This window comes from Phodopus roborovskii, unplaced genomic scaffold, assembly GCF_943737965.1.
Source record: "Phodopus roborovskii unplaced genomic scaffold, PHOROB, whole genome shotgun sequence".
Lineage (NCBI taxonomy): Eukaryota > Metazoa > Chordata > Mammalia > Rodentia > Cricetidae > Phodopus > Phodopus roborovskii.
In genome coordinates, this window is record NW_026125052.1 from 2,058,471 (window position 1) to 2,073,094 (window position 14,624).

General features: G+C 44.6%; 1 protein-coding gene across 8 annotated transcripts in view; it reads left to right on the forward strand.

The window, feature by feature from the left end:
- The first annotated feature begins 3,897 nt into the window (after window positions 1–3,897).
- Window positions 3,898–14,624, forward strand: part of Bcas3 (BCAS3 microtubule associated cell migration factor) — a 465,957-nt gene continuing 455,230 nt past the window's right edge. For all 8 annotated transcript variants that reach the window (XM_051185484.1, XM_051185424.1, XM_051185742.1 and 5 more), the window contains exons 1-3: window positions 3,898–4,043; window positions 5,525–5,612; window positions 8,842–8,896. In XM_051185484.1, the coding sequence (XP_051041441.1) occupies window positions 5,530–5,612; window positions 8,842–8,896 (138 nt within the window). In that variant the 5' untranslated portion in view covers window positions 3,898–4,043; window positions 5,525–5,529. The remainder of the gene's footprint in view (window positions 4,044–5,524; window positions 5,613–8,841; window positions 8,897–14,624) is intronic.

A 14,624-nucleotide genomic window follows, 5' to 3' on the forward strand; every position in this document is an offset into this window, starting at 1 on the left:
GAAGAGCAGCCAGTGCTCTTAACTGCTGAGCCATTTCTTCAGCCACAAGACTGCATTTGATACTAACTCTAGCAAAGTGAAGGTTGACTTTGATATGCTGTTTATTACATTAGGATACTGTCTCGTGGGGGTAGCTCTGTTGAAATACTGAAAACTTTTAGGAGATGGGGCTCCTTTGGGAATGCTTCTAAATAGAGTTTTAGGACCATCTTGATATTGGCATGCTAATTGTACATATTAGTTGGTCTCACTGACACGTCTCTTCATTCATGTACCTAGCATTGTTTAGGTCTACTTTTCGCCTGTCTTCATATCTGCAACTATCCAGTCCTGAATATTCCCTGAGTTAATTTCTTTTGGTTGTCTGAACTTGGATCTGTAGGTTTGCATCCTTTACCAAATTTAGGAATCTTTTAGCTGTTACCAACTTTTTCTAGCACCACATTCTTGTGTTTTAATTTCACTTCACTTTCTTCGATATATCATTATATTCTTTCAGTCCTAATATTTTCATTTCTTTCTCATTCATTTACTCTTTTTGTTTTTTTGGAGACAGTTTTTGTATGTCGGCCAGACTCAGACTTGCTGCCAACTTGCCTCAGCCTCTGGCATGCTGGATTTTAGCCATGCTCTACCACAACAGGTGGGGACTTTAGGTTTGTGATCTGTAGTCATTTGAGGGGTAATCTAACATGCTAATCTGACAAATACTCAGCTAGTAATTTATTAAAATAATACATGGTAATAATCAGAACAAAGACCTAATTCTCTTCCTCTCAAAATGAACTTCATAGTTGTGGTTGAAATATCTGGGTGTGGCGTAATGCTTGCCTGTAGTCTTAACATCTGGGTTGTGAGACAAGAGATTAGGAGTTCAGGTTCATCCTCAGCTATTATTGAAGTCATCAGTCTCACTGGGACCAACCAAAGTCAGATGCCGTCTCATAGAACAATACTAATGAATGAATACATCTGAAACTGGTGACGAAAGCAAATACTAAAGTAAGCGAATTGTGTCTAGCCTGGGGATTTCCTTTCCTTTCCCCCCCCCTTCTATTTTTTGAGGTAGATTGTACAGACTGGTTTTAAATGCATTATGTAGCCTAATATGGCATCGGATTTCAGTCATGCATCAACCTGAGCCCAGTGAGTACAGGTGTGAGCCTCTAAGGCTAATCTATGATGTTTGTTTAATGAGAGTTGAGTCTTATGTGGCCCAGTCTGGCCTTCAGCCTGCACAACCCAGCATTCAACCCCAGCCTCTCCACCACTAGCCACCTACCCTGTAACTCTGTTCCCATCTCTGGCTGTTCATCTCCAATTCCTCTCCACCTGTAGAACTTTTCAACCACCCTCTCCCCTATCATGCTCACACTCTCACATTCCCTTAAGAATTATAGGGCAGACCTGGGAACACCTAAAAATGATAGTGTTCATTTGGAAAACATCCTTTTCAGGATGGCCATTGGGGACCTTGGCACCATCTAAGTTCAAGTCCTCTTTGTGTCTGCTGGGAGCACGTGTGTTTGCGTGTGTGTGTGTGTGTGTATGTATGTATGTATGTATGTATGTATAAGAGGCTGTCTTGAATCCCCTATGTAGTGAAGGTTGGCCTTGGACATCTGATTCCCTTGCCTTTTCCTTCTGAGTATAATGACAGGAGATCTTTAAAATTTCTTTTAAATCACTATTTGTGGGGGTGAGGTGGGGTGGGTGTGGGTAGGAGTGCTTTCATGTCATGGCACATGTGTGGGGGGTCAGAGGACAACTTGTTCTCATCTTCCATGTGAGTCCTGGGATTGAACTCAGGTTGTCAGGCGTGGCAGTAGGGACCTTTACCTTCCAGTCGTCTTGCAGGCCCTGAGAGGATTTTTGACCCTCAAGGGTTAAACTAGAGGAACTGAACCAGCTTCTTACATGGTTACAGCAACTTCATATTCCCTGCCTATCTCAGGAAACCCTAAAGTCCCATCTAGAAACTACTTGCTCAGTCTGAGAACAACACAAAAAACAAACAAAACAAGACAAAAACCTTTCTACTACCATTGTGGTCAACTAAGACATTTAAGACACGAGTGTTCATGGCCCCTGTGTGCTCCCTCTGGGTTCGTCAAAACTGCAATTGGAAGCAGACAGAAGTGGCGTTCTCATTCACCCCTCCCTCCCCACCTCCTGCTTTGGTTTCTTATGAAGAGCTCAATAAGGAAAAAAGTCATCATTTGAGAATGATAGTCATTTGAGGGTTTCTCAATTGAGAAAATGGCTCCATAAGATTGTCTGGCACTGGGTGGTGGCGGTGGATGCCTTTAATCCTAGCACTTGGAAGGCAGAGGCAGGTAAGCCAAGGTTACATAAAGAAACCCTGTCTTGAAAATACACAGACATGGGCTGGAGAGATGGCTCAGAGGTTAAGAGTATTGACTGGTCTTCCAGAGGTCCTGAGTTCAATACCCAGCAATCACATGGTGGCTCACAACCATCTGTAATGAGATCTGGCATCCTCTCCTGGCCTGTAGGCATGCATGCAAGCAGAATTCCATATACATATAATAAATAAATCTTTTTTAAAAAAATGGGCTGGAGAAAAGAACACTAGCTGTTCTTCAAGAGGTACAAACCAAGAGCTCTGGTGCCCTCTTCTGGCTGGCATACATGGAGTCAGAATGTTGTATACATAATAAACCTTTAAAAAAATACACAAACTAAGTTCTGCCTATTTGGCAAGCCTAATGTGGATTGATGGGGAGTACACAGTCCATTGTGGGTGGTGCCACCCGAGCTGATTGTCGGGGTTTCTATAAAAAAGCATGCCGAGGAAGAGACGAGTAGCAAATCAGTAAAGCACTATACTTCATAGCCTCTGAACCAGCTCGTGCTTCAAAATTTCTGCCACGTTTGAGTTCCTGCCTAGTCTTCTCTCAGTGAAGGGATCAAATAAAACCTTTCCTCCTCCTTAGTTGTTTTTCGGTCCTTTTGTTCCATCATAGCGATAGCAACCGTAACTAAACACACCCACTCCCCCCCCCCACACACACACACAACATCACCACCACCACCACCAACAAAAACATAGATTTAGGCACAGGGTTAATACGTCCTAAGGGGAAAGGCAAAGCACAGGTACCAGTCGAGTGTGGGTTTCCCAAGTTGAGAGTTCCCCAGTCTATGGCTTGTTGAGACTCCAGGGACCTTTAAGATGTTCCCAATGCCCATTTTTTTTTTTTTTTTTTTTTTTTTTTTTTGCAAAGCCCCAGACATTCTTCTTAGAATCTCTATGGATTCCTGTATGGGCCAACAGATACCTCCAAAGTCTGAGGCCTCTCCATTTCCAGATGTTCACTAACATCCATTCCTATGACACTAACCGTTAAGGAAGTCAACAAAATTTCTTAGAGGTCCCTTATTCAGACACCTACTAGGTGGCGGGGCTGACCACAGACCCACCAGCATAGACTCCCGGAAGGTAAACACATCTCCGCAGGCGGGGCAGAGGGCGGGCTAGGGCAGTCTGAGTGGCCAGGTAAAAGTGATTGGCAGCTGCCACGTCCACGTGCTTTTAGCTTCGAATCAGCTGTCGCGAGAATTCGATGTAAACACAGCAGCCTCCCTGGCCTCGGGCTCCGCACCAAAGACTCCAGTCTGAGATCTGCAGGTGTTTCGCGCAGGTGACGTTTTCTTAAAGCAGAAAAGCCACCAAGGCGCCTCTTCCAGGCCCGCAGACACGCCTGCCTTTTCTCCCCTGCCGCCTGCATTCGCAACCGAACCTGACCCGCCCGCTTCACCCGAACTTCCATACTGTTGTGTTTTCCCTCCAGCCCCAGCGGATTGGATGGATTCTGAAGGCGGGTCCGCCTCTTTCCTACTTGCTGGTTGGCGAAGCTGACCTCCAAGGGCGGTGCCGCTCCGGGGCCAGTTTGCTCCTGGGATTGGCTGGTGCGGTGGTTCCGTCGAGGCGTGGTAGGAAGTGGTAGCCGTCAATCACGAGGGAGACTCCAAACAGTGAGCCTGGAGCTGTAGAACAGCGTTTACCGGCGGAGCGGCCGGTGAGAAGGCTGGCTGGTCCTTGGTCTGGGGGAGGCTTGGAGAGGAAAAGGGACAGGCAGCATGAGGGGACAGGGCTTGGGCAGCTCCAGTTGACGGGGGGGAAAAGGTGTTGAAATTGGAGGAGAGCCGGGCAAGAGGCCAGAGGGCGGCCGGGGGCAGTGGTGGCTGGCTTTGGAGGTGAAGTGGGGAGTGCTGCTCCCTTGGTTTGGGGGAGAGTGGGGCCTGAGAGACTTTTGAGGAGCTGTCCTCAGGTGACAAGGCCCTTAAAGGACAGAAGCGGGGAGACTGATTCGGATAAGAAGGGTGGAATGGAAATGGGAGCGCTGAGGGGGTCTGCTGAAGGCTACTGCCTGAGAAAGGGATAGCTGGACTGGTTGGGACAAGGGTGTTTGGTTGTATAGGAGTGTGGGTTTCATCAGTTTGGGAGTTTTCTTAGGAGATGGTGGAGTGCACCCTACTTAAAAGTGATGCTTTTAGGCTCTTCCCAATTTACCTCCAGGCTGTGGGCTTTTTCACACCTTGTAAGAAATCTTTAGTCCTGCAGGCAGTCCCCTTTTAACCTTAATCGGATCGACTCTATGCTCTTAAAACTACCTCAGTGATGGGGAAGCTCGTTAGATAGTGACCAGGACATACTTAAACTGTGGGAAAAGCCAAGGGGCTGCTTACATCATAGGGGTTTATACGTATTTGTTTACACGCTGGCGACTCTGTCACCATAGTTGGAGGTTAAAAATATTATTTAAATGTGGTCACACAGTTTTACATATTGGTCCTCAGCAGGTTTATTTGAAGGCAGAGTGATATGTCATTTCCTTTTGGTCTTTGTCTCACATGGGCCTTCTATCCTTTATATCAGTGGCAGTGTAGCTAAGGTTGACTTTGGCCTCCTGATTTTCCTGCCTCCACCTTTCAGGTGCTGGGATGGTAGGCATGGATCAGCCCCCACCCCTTGCCACCTCCGGCTAATTTTTTGTCTTTAAGACAAAGTCATACTAAGTACCTCAGGCTTGTGTTCCCTTCCACCGCATGACAATTTCCTTGCCTCAGACTGCTGGGTGCTGGTTACTGATGTGTTCTGCCACACTGGGTTCTGTATTTGTTTTTATAAGTGGTCCTGTGTTAGAGTTTCCATTTAGTTTTTATTTCCTTTCTACTTTTATGTTAACAGTAGACCAAAGTTCCAGCAAACGAGTGAACTGTTCTTTGAGTTTCAGATGTTAGGCAGTTCAAGGTTAGTCTCCATTACAGAATGAGACCCTATCTTAGAAAAAGAAAAGAATTATTCTGGGTGTGGTGACACACACCTTTAATCCCAGTTCTATGGCATGCACGTCTCTGGTAGTTTTAGGCCAGCTACAGCTTAGTAGTGAGTTTCTAGGAAAATTGTCACAGTTTGCAAAAGGGATCTTTAGTGAATAATCACAGAACTCTCCCTTCTAACACTAATGGTATATTTTACCTTCTATTCTGGAAACAGGTCTTATGAATGACACAATGGCTACAGACTCTCCTAGAAGACCCAGTCGCTGTACTGGTGGAGTTGTGGTTCGCCCTCAGGCTGTCACGTAAGCACCTTTTAGAAAAGAGTCCTGCAACTGAAGAAAACATTAATATTATTTGGTTTTTCGAGACATGTTTTCTCTGTGTCGCCCTGGCTGCTCAGGAACTATGTAGACTAGGCTGGCCTTGAACTAACCGAGACCCACCTGCCTCTGCCTCCCAAATGCTGGGATTAAAGGTGTGCACCATCACCTGGCTAAAGAAAGGATTCTTTTATGTAGTCCTGGCTGACTTGGCACTAGTTCAGGTTGTTCTTGAACTAGTAGCAATACACCCTTAGCCATCCAAGTGCCAGGATCACAGGCAAGTACAGTGACATCTTGTTTTTTTTTGTTTGTTTTGTGGTTTTCAAAACAGGGTCTCACTATGTAGCTCTGATAGTCCTGGATCCCACTGTGCAGACCAGGCTGGCAGAGGTCTGCCAGTTTCTGCCTCCCAAATGCTGGAATTAAGGGCAAGTGCCATTGTGCTCCTCTGGCTTTTATTTTTTTAATTGTTTCACTATGTCGTTCACACTGTCTTCATTCACAATAGTCATCTTTCCTCTGCATTCATAGTGCTGGAATTACAAATGCAGGTCATATCTCAGGTGTTTTAAAATTCTTAGTGTGGGACAGTGGCTTAGACCTGTAATCCCCAGACTTGGGAGACTGACGCAGGAGGATAGTGAGTTCAAGGGCAGGTTGGTCTAGATAGTGTTCCAGGCTAGGCTGTGGTACATAGGAAGATAATGCCTCAAAAAAAAAAAAAATGCTTGGAGGGAATAATAGTTTAGATTGTTTCCTTTAGGTGGTTTATAAAAGACAGTTCTCTCAGACTAAAAAAGGTATATGTAGGCAGTGATATCATAATACTGCCTTTCCTCCGCCTGTATTCTCTAGAGCTGAATTTCTTTGTGATATTTGCTGTGGCATTAAGTTAAACATGTTATTAGCTGTGAGTTAGGTTACTATTTTAATCTTCCTTTATAGGTGAGGAAAACAAAGTAGAGGAGAAAGCTTGTCATTCTGAACAGCCAGGATGGGGAGCCTGCAGGGAGCTCAGTTAGTGTGGGTCTTCGGGGGCTGTGTTCTCATCTACTGTTCACTGCTCCCCCACCACATGGTGCTCAAACCACAGTAATGATTTTTGTTACACACGTGATTTTAGGGTTAGGAAAAATAACCTCAGGCACAGCATTCTGCCTTCTTTGACAAACAGTGCTAGAGCACCACGTTTCCACTTGTACTGGGAGCAGGTTCTGGATGTAGAAGGTGAAGATGAGAGATGGGGAAACAGATGAGGATGCCGGCTGAGCCTTGCCAGAGGATGGAAGGGAGTGTATGGGTAAGGGTGTCCAGAGGAAGCAGCACTGAAGCTGGAAATGTGGGGAGGAAGAAACAGTAGAAGAAAGTGAGCTGAGCGAAGGACCTTGTAAGGTCTTGAGTCAGGGCAGAGTCAGGGATCGAAGCTGCCTGTGGCCCAGGAAGAGTATAGCAGTGATGAAAAACAAGTCTGGCAAAGCTGGGTCAGTGATTGTGTTTTTTTCTTGCTCTACTGTTGTAGGTCTCTAAGGCATTTTGTTTGTTTTTGAAGGATTTAGGAAAACTCTTAATCTTTTCTTTTGAGGTCGCTTCTTATGTCCATGCTCGTTCATGCAGTGCTGGGGATGGAATCTAGGACTTGGTACATGCCAGTCAAGCATTCTGCCACTTAAGCTACATACATGCCCAGCATTTTTTCCCCCACACTTTGGTTCTTTGAAACAGGATCTCACTATGTAGATGAGACTGGCCTCACACTCACAGCTATCCTTTAGCACCGGGGTTATAGGTATAACCCATTACAATCATTAGTTACATTTTCTCTAGTGACAATTGTTCACATCTTTCAGAAATTGTTAGTATTTTGAAGAAATCGTTTTTCTCCACTTACTGACATCTGTATGCCGGCTGTTTCAACTATCTTCAGGGCTGGGGCTATCATTCAGTGGTAGGCTGTTGTCTACATCCCCAGGGCTACATAAACAAAAACAAAATGTCATTGTTTGACATCGTTAACTGTATTACTTTTCTATCTTGTGGTGCTAGAAATTGAATCTGAGGTTTCATACATGCTAGGGAAGTGCTCTATCATTGAGCTATTTCCCCAGTCCCCTTTCCGAACTATTATAACTTATGCTATGCTTGCTTCTTTTAGTTTTTTTTTTCTTTTTGTGACAGGTTTCTCTGTGTAGCTCTGGCTGTTCTGTAACTCTGTAGTCCAGGCTGGCCTTGAACTCGTAGAGATCCACCTGCCTCTGCCTCCCAACTGCTGGGATTAAAGGATTGCGCCACCTCTGCTATCTTGTTTTAGGTTTTTTTTTTTTTTTTTTGAAGATAATCCAAATTTTTTTCTTTCTTTACATATCGATCCCAACCCCCCCCCCCCCACTCCACATGTAGGGTGATGCCTTCCAGGAGGGGTCATCTAAATTTGCCTTGTATTAGTTTTTGATACAAGGTCCAGTTACATAGGCCAGGCTAGCCTGGAACCCATGATCTTCTTGTTTCAGCTTTCCAAGTGCTAGGGTTACAGTGTGTGTCATCACACTCAGACTTCTTTTGTACTGCCCTACTCTTTTTGTGACAGGGTTACGCTATCTTGGAACTAGCCAAGTAGGCTAGGGTGGCTGATAAGTGAACTCCACAGAGATCCTTCTGTGTCTTCCTCCCTAGTCTGGGATTATATACATGCACCACCTGCCCGCCTTTTTTTTTTTTAAATATGGGTCTGAGGATTGAACAGGTCCAAGCACAGCCTACTAAGCCATCTCCTCAGCACTGAGCATTTGTTCTAATGCCTGCATAAGTAGGAAAATGCATTTACTTTGTTACACAGAGTTAAGGGACAAGGTTGGTAAAGAGACTATCAGGAAATTCTGAGTCACCAGCAACAATTCTCTTTCTTAAGCTAGGGCGTTATAGTCCAGTCCTACCTTAGGACTGCTGCCATCAGTCCTGCAAAGTTTCCTTTATTTAATTAGGAGAGCGGGGCTTTAGGGGAGATGCGTTTTCTAACATAGAATCTGCAGCAGATAGAATGACAATGCAGACTCATGAAACCAGAAAATGGGAAAGTAGTCTCACCAGAGTTGGCCTGTTTTTCTTACCTCTTGTCTTACTGGGATAGCGAATTTGTTAGGCCTTGTGGGTCGTGCTTTTCTCTGTTCTGTCTTAAGCTGTCTGAAAGCTTTTTCCATCTGTCCTTTTCCAGGGAGCAGTCCTACATGGAGAGTGTCGTGACTTTTCTGCAGGATGTTGTGCCGCAGGTAAGCATGTGTGAGTACAGAAATGGTCGCTTTGCCTTTGGGTCAGGAAGCATTGGGATTTTGTTTCCTGAACTTGACTGGGTAGTTTCAGAAAGTCTCGTTTTGGCATGCTGGGGGTCGGTAGGGCAGAGCTGTGCTTGTGGCTGTGAGATGTGGGTCACTTTTGTGATGACAGGGGCTCTTCATTCCCTTAGGACCTGCTTTCCTTAGTGGAATCCAGGGGTACTCTCTAGTTGGGATCTTCCCAGAATTTTTTTTTTTTTTTTTTTTTTTTTTTATCTAAGGTCTAGGGCTTGAGATGTATGTAGCTTAGTGATAGACCATTTTCCAAGCATACACGAAGCCCTGGGTTTTATCCCTAGCCCCACATACTTTTATACCCATATGTTACTCCTGCAGAGAAGCCTGGGTGAAATGGGAAAGGCACTATATACTACATATTAACTAGGTAGTAATTTTATGTATATGCTTATATTTAGCCCAAATTGTCATCTCTTTGCTTTTGAGAAGTGGTGTTTTGCTTTTTGTATAGCAAGTATGCCCTTTTGCCCTGATTTGTCAGAGATGAAGGCCCTTACTGTTTCTGTTTCTTTAAATGTGATGCTCTTTGTTTTGGTTTTTCAAGACAGGGTTTCGATGTGTAGCTTTGGAGCCTGTACTGGAACTCATTTTGTAGATCAGGCTGGCCTTAAACTCACAGAGATCCACCTGCTTCTGCCTCCCGAGTGCTGGGATTAAAGGCTTGCACCATCATTGCCTGGCATGATGCTCTTTTTTAAGAGAGCAAGCAGCTTTCCAGAAAACAGCTAGTGCATTACTGTTCACATTTATTTAATTCAAATATTATTTGGCTTCTTATTAAACATAGTAGTAATTTCCAAGCCTATCTCTCAGAGAGTGTTAGAATCCACCTTCTGTGTCTATAGCAAGGCTCTTATGTTAGATTCCAGCTCCTGTGTCTGTAGCAAGGCTCTCTGGGGTTTGCTTGTGGGGGCATGGATGGGCAAGCGTTGTTCTGGTGGGATCACTGAAGGGCAAGCTTACTTATTTTATCCGTGTGGTGTCATCACTTGAGCTGTTTGGAGAGGAGTTTTCATGGACCCATATGCCAGTTATATGAGCAGAACCCCAGAAAGATTCAAGGTCTAAATTCTTAGTTGTGTTTGGCAAAATGTATTCTTCAAGTAAGGAATGTTGATACTGCTTTATTATATACAGTCAGATTGAATGAAAACAGGCGACAGCATTGAGGTCTGTGGTGCACATGAGGAAAAATGCTCCCCTTTCTTGAGGCACTTGATTAATAAGTCAAAACGCTTGAAACAAGCAAAGATTATTTATAGCAACAATCAGCACTGTAGCCGTGTAGCACACCAAATAATTGATTTGTGAGGGGTTGCAGAGAGAAGGGAGAGACTTCGGAAGCATCGCTAGTGGAGACGAAGGGAACAGGGCAGCTGGTCAGGATGGCAGCAGGGGAGGAGCTAATGTCTATGTTGGCCAGGCTGAGTGAACAGTGGGCCCCTGAACTCCAACTTGCTCTAACTTTAAGCCCTGAGCTTTGGCATGAGGCTGCAATGCAGTGGAAAGGTGATTTTTTAAAAAAATTTTACTTTTGTATTTTGTTTGCTGCTTCCCCAGAGCATATTCGTTAAATGTTATATAGGCATTTTTGGTATAGCCAGGAACCCTCTGTAACAGTTAAGGAGGTAGTTTTATTATTTTTTGGCTGGAGGAGAAGGGCTGTGGTCAGAAACTTCGAGAGTTCTTCCCTCACATAAAGGGTTAGAGTGGGACAGGAGCAGGGAAAATTGGAAGCGAAGACCAATGGGGGGAAAATTCTATTTTTTCTGAACATAATATGTCAGGAACCAGCTATGGAAATGGTACAGAGCAGGTACTATGGAAATAAACTTTGAGGCATTGATCTAGGAATTAGAATATCCACCCAGAAATTCCTATGTTGTTTGTTTTCTGAGTTGATGGTGACACTTTAACGGATAGCATTTACCTGGGTTCTGTGCATGTGTCAGGTCCTGAGCTGAGCTGATGGGAGCCTCGGGGTCTGCTGTGCAGCTTTGCAGACCTCTTCCACAGAGCTCAGGTCTTCTTTCCAGCCACACAGCACACTCTGTAAAGGAGTGGGTATGGCTGTTGCTTCAGTAAAACTTGATTTGTCAACACAGGTCTCCGTATAATTAAGACCCAGCTAAAATATGTGGCCAAATATAAACACTACAGTAAAAGTATAAAGTACCCTGCTGTTCCATTGTTACATAAAAGGGAGAGAAATCAGTTTATCTGGGGCTGGAGCTGGGTGTGATTCACTCAGCCTTTAGTTCTTATACTTGGGGAGGCTGAGTCATGATGATTGAGGGTTCTGGGCTAGCCTGGGCTACATTGTGAGAAACAAGCCATCAAACAGAGTTTTCATGAGTCAGATGTCATTTGAACTGAGGAATAAAGGAGAATGTAATGCAGCCTTAGTGAATTTGGGTCAGAAACAGGGACAGTAGGGTTGCGTTAGGTACAGCCTTATATGGGCAGTGGTGACATATGCCTTTAATCCCAGCACTTGGTAGGCAGAACCAGGAGGATCTCTGTGAGTTTGAGGACAGCCTAGCCTACAGTGTGAGTTCTAGGACAGCGAGAGCTGTTACACGGAGAAACCTTGTTTTGGGAAAGCCTTGATGGTAGATCTGGCTTTACCCTTCAGTGGGACATGTCACTACTAGCTCTAGGTAAGTTATTGCCTCATTCTCTGAACATCAGTATCATTATTTGTAAAACATCTCCGTACTTACTGTGGGTTTTGTCTTAAGGCTTAAAGGAAGCTGTGTATATAGAGCATAGATAGCATAAAGTGAAATACTCAGTCCTTTCTCTTGGAGGGAGCCTCAGGGGACTGAAGATCCAATGCCAGAGATAGATTTATGGCTTTTAATTTAAGTGACTGCAGCAACTGGATGAGCCAAAAAGTATTAGTTTCTTTCTCCCTCTCCTCTCTCACAGCTCTTTCTCCCTTTCTCCTCCCTGTCCCACTTCTGCTTCATTTCTCCTCCTTGTCCTTTTCTTCTTCTGTTTCTGACATAGAGTCTTCGTATTCCAGGCTGGCATCAGACTTTTATTAGTTCGTCGCCCCCGCCAGTCCGTGTGCTTCCCAAAGGCTTAATTACAGGGTCTGAACACTGAACAGCACATTTTTTACTTCTATTTACTGTGTGCATGTTTGGGTATGCAGGGAGGTCTTTTCTCCTTCCACCTGTAGGTCCCCAAGAATCCTGTTAAACAATCTCCCTGCCCTTAGGACATTTTAATTCCTTTTTCTTTTTTAAGGCTGAAACTTACACTCTCTTTTCTTTCTTTTGAGACAAGGTATCATTATGTAAAGTAAGTTGGCCTCAAACTGGCCACCTGTCTTTGCCTCCTGAATGCTGGGATTGAAGGTGTGAGCTACACATTCATTTTGAAGATTTATTATTTGTTTATGTGTATGTGTGGGGTGGTATAGGACCCTGCAGAGGCCAAAGGATACCCTGGAAATTGTAAGCTGATCTATGTGGATGCTTGGATCCAAACTTGGGTCTTCTGGAAGTGTTCTTAACTGATAGACCATGTCTCCAGTGTCAGATAATAAAAATTTCTGTTTGCTTGATACATTGGGCAATCCTCCCCTCCGCCATCTTGATCTGTAGTGGCACTATAGCCAGCAATGGGAAAGTGGCATTAAAAAATATCTAAGCCAAGTGTGGTGGCACATGCCTTCAGTCCCAGCACTTGAGTGGCAGAGGAAGGAGGATCTCTTGAGTTCAAGGCTATTTTGGTTTTACATAATGAGTTTCAGCACAACCAGAACTAAATAGAGAGACCTTGTCTATCTCAAAAACTTACTTATTTTATGTGTGTGAGTGATTTGCCTGTATGCAAACCAGGCCCTCAGAGGGATCCCCTGGGAGTGGAGTTGACTGTGTGAGCTGTTAGGTGGGTGCTGGACCTTGAACCCAGCTCCTCTGGAAGAGCAGTCAGCACTCTTAACCACTGAGCCATCTCTGCAGTCCTCAGAGTTACATTGTTTTGTTATTGTATCCCAAATGCTCTCCAATTCTGGGAATCAAATTCACAGAATCTAGAAAATATTCTGTGGGTCTGCAAATGCGCCAGTATAGAGGGAGAATGCTGTTGCCCTAGACAGTAGCTCTTGTATCACTCACAGTTGTGTTGAACTGATAACAGTGCTTTCTAGGAACCCTGAGCTGTACCCTTTTCTCTGCTAATTTCAGTTAGGAAAACTCATTTTAAATGCAACATGGATAAGTGCTAAACCTCTTGCTGTGTGTCTAAAAAATTTTCATATTTTCAGTATAAAAATTGTAGGCAGTAAAATGTCAGTCAGTGAGCAAGGGCTTTGTGCATAGGTTCTTGAGATTAAACTTAGGCTGTCAAACTTCTTCGGCTGGTTCATTTATCTGCTGACCCATGTCCCTGGCCCTCTTTTTACTTTATTTGAAGATAGTTGTCCATGCTGGCAGCGAACTCACTCTGTAGCCAGGGGAGGCCTTAAAGTTGGAATCTGCTTGCTTCAGCCTAGTAAGTAGCTGGGTTTACAGGCCTACACCACTGAACCTGGCTTTCCCTGTGCTTCCCAAAGTGATCCTTTATTTGCCTCAAGAGTCCTTGAATTACAGACTGATCCACTACACCTTAGCTCTAGGTTGTTTTAATGTTTGGTGCTAGGGATTAAACTTGGCCTTGCACACAGTGCTCATTCTTTCCTGAGCTAGACCCTTCCCTTTCAGGGGAGAGCTGCTTTTTTTTTTTTTGTTGTTGTTGTTGTTGCTGTGGTAAAACACTTACCAAAACAACTTGGGAGCCGGATAATGGGCGCACGCCTTTGATTCCAGCATTTGGGAGGCACAGTGGTGGATCTCTGTGAGTTCGAGACCAGCCTGGCCTACAAAGCTAGTTTCAGGACACCTAGGGCTACACAGGGAAACCCTGTCTCAAAACCAAACCCCCCTTTCCCCCCAAAAAAAAGCACCTTGGGGAAGAAGAAAAGTTTATTTGACTTACAGGTAGACGTCTATCACTGAGGGAAGCCAAGGCAGGAAACTGACCGCAGAAGCAGAAGCCATGCAGGAAGGCTTCTTACTGGTTTGTTTCTAGGCTTACATTCAGGTACCTTTCTTACACAGGCCGGGCCCACCTGCTCACAGTAGGCCACACCCTCTTACATCAATTAGCAATCAAGAAAATGCATCACAGTCATGCTCACAGGGCTCTAATGGGGCATTTGCTCAATTGAAGTTCCCTCTTCCCTGGTGTGTTAGGTTGATACCACAGCTGGGTGGCTTGTGCCTGGAATCCCATCCCTGGGAGATGGAGGCAGGAGGCTCTCAAGTTTGTAGCCTTGGCTACATTGGGAGCTCTTGTCTCCAAACCTAATTAAGCTAACCAATTGAAATTAGGGGTATACAAGGTAAGTATATATTATTTTAAAATTAAAAACCAAGGACTGAGGAGATAACTCATTTGGTAAAGTACTTGTGCAAGCTTAAGGATTTGAGTTTGAGCCCAAGATCCATGATGAACAGGCATGATGGCAGGCACTTCTAATCCCAGCACGGGGGATGTGGAGACCTGAGTATCTCATGGGCTTGCTGGTCCAGACTCTGGCTCTGAAATAAAACAAAAAACATAAAAAAACAAGGTGGTACCTGAGGAAGACAAA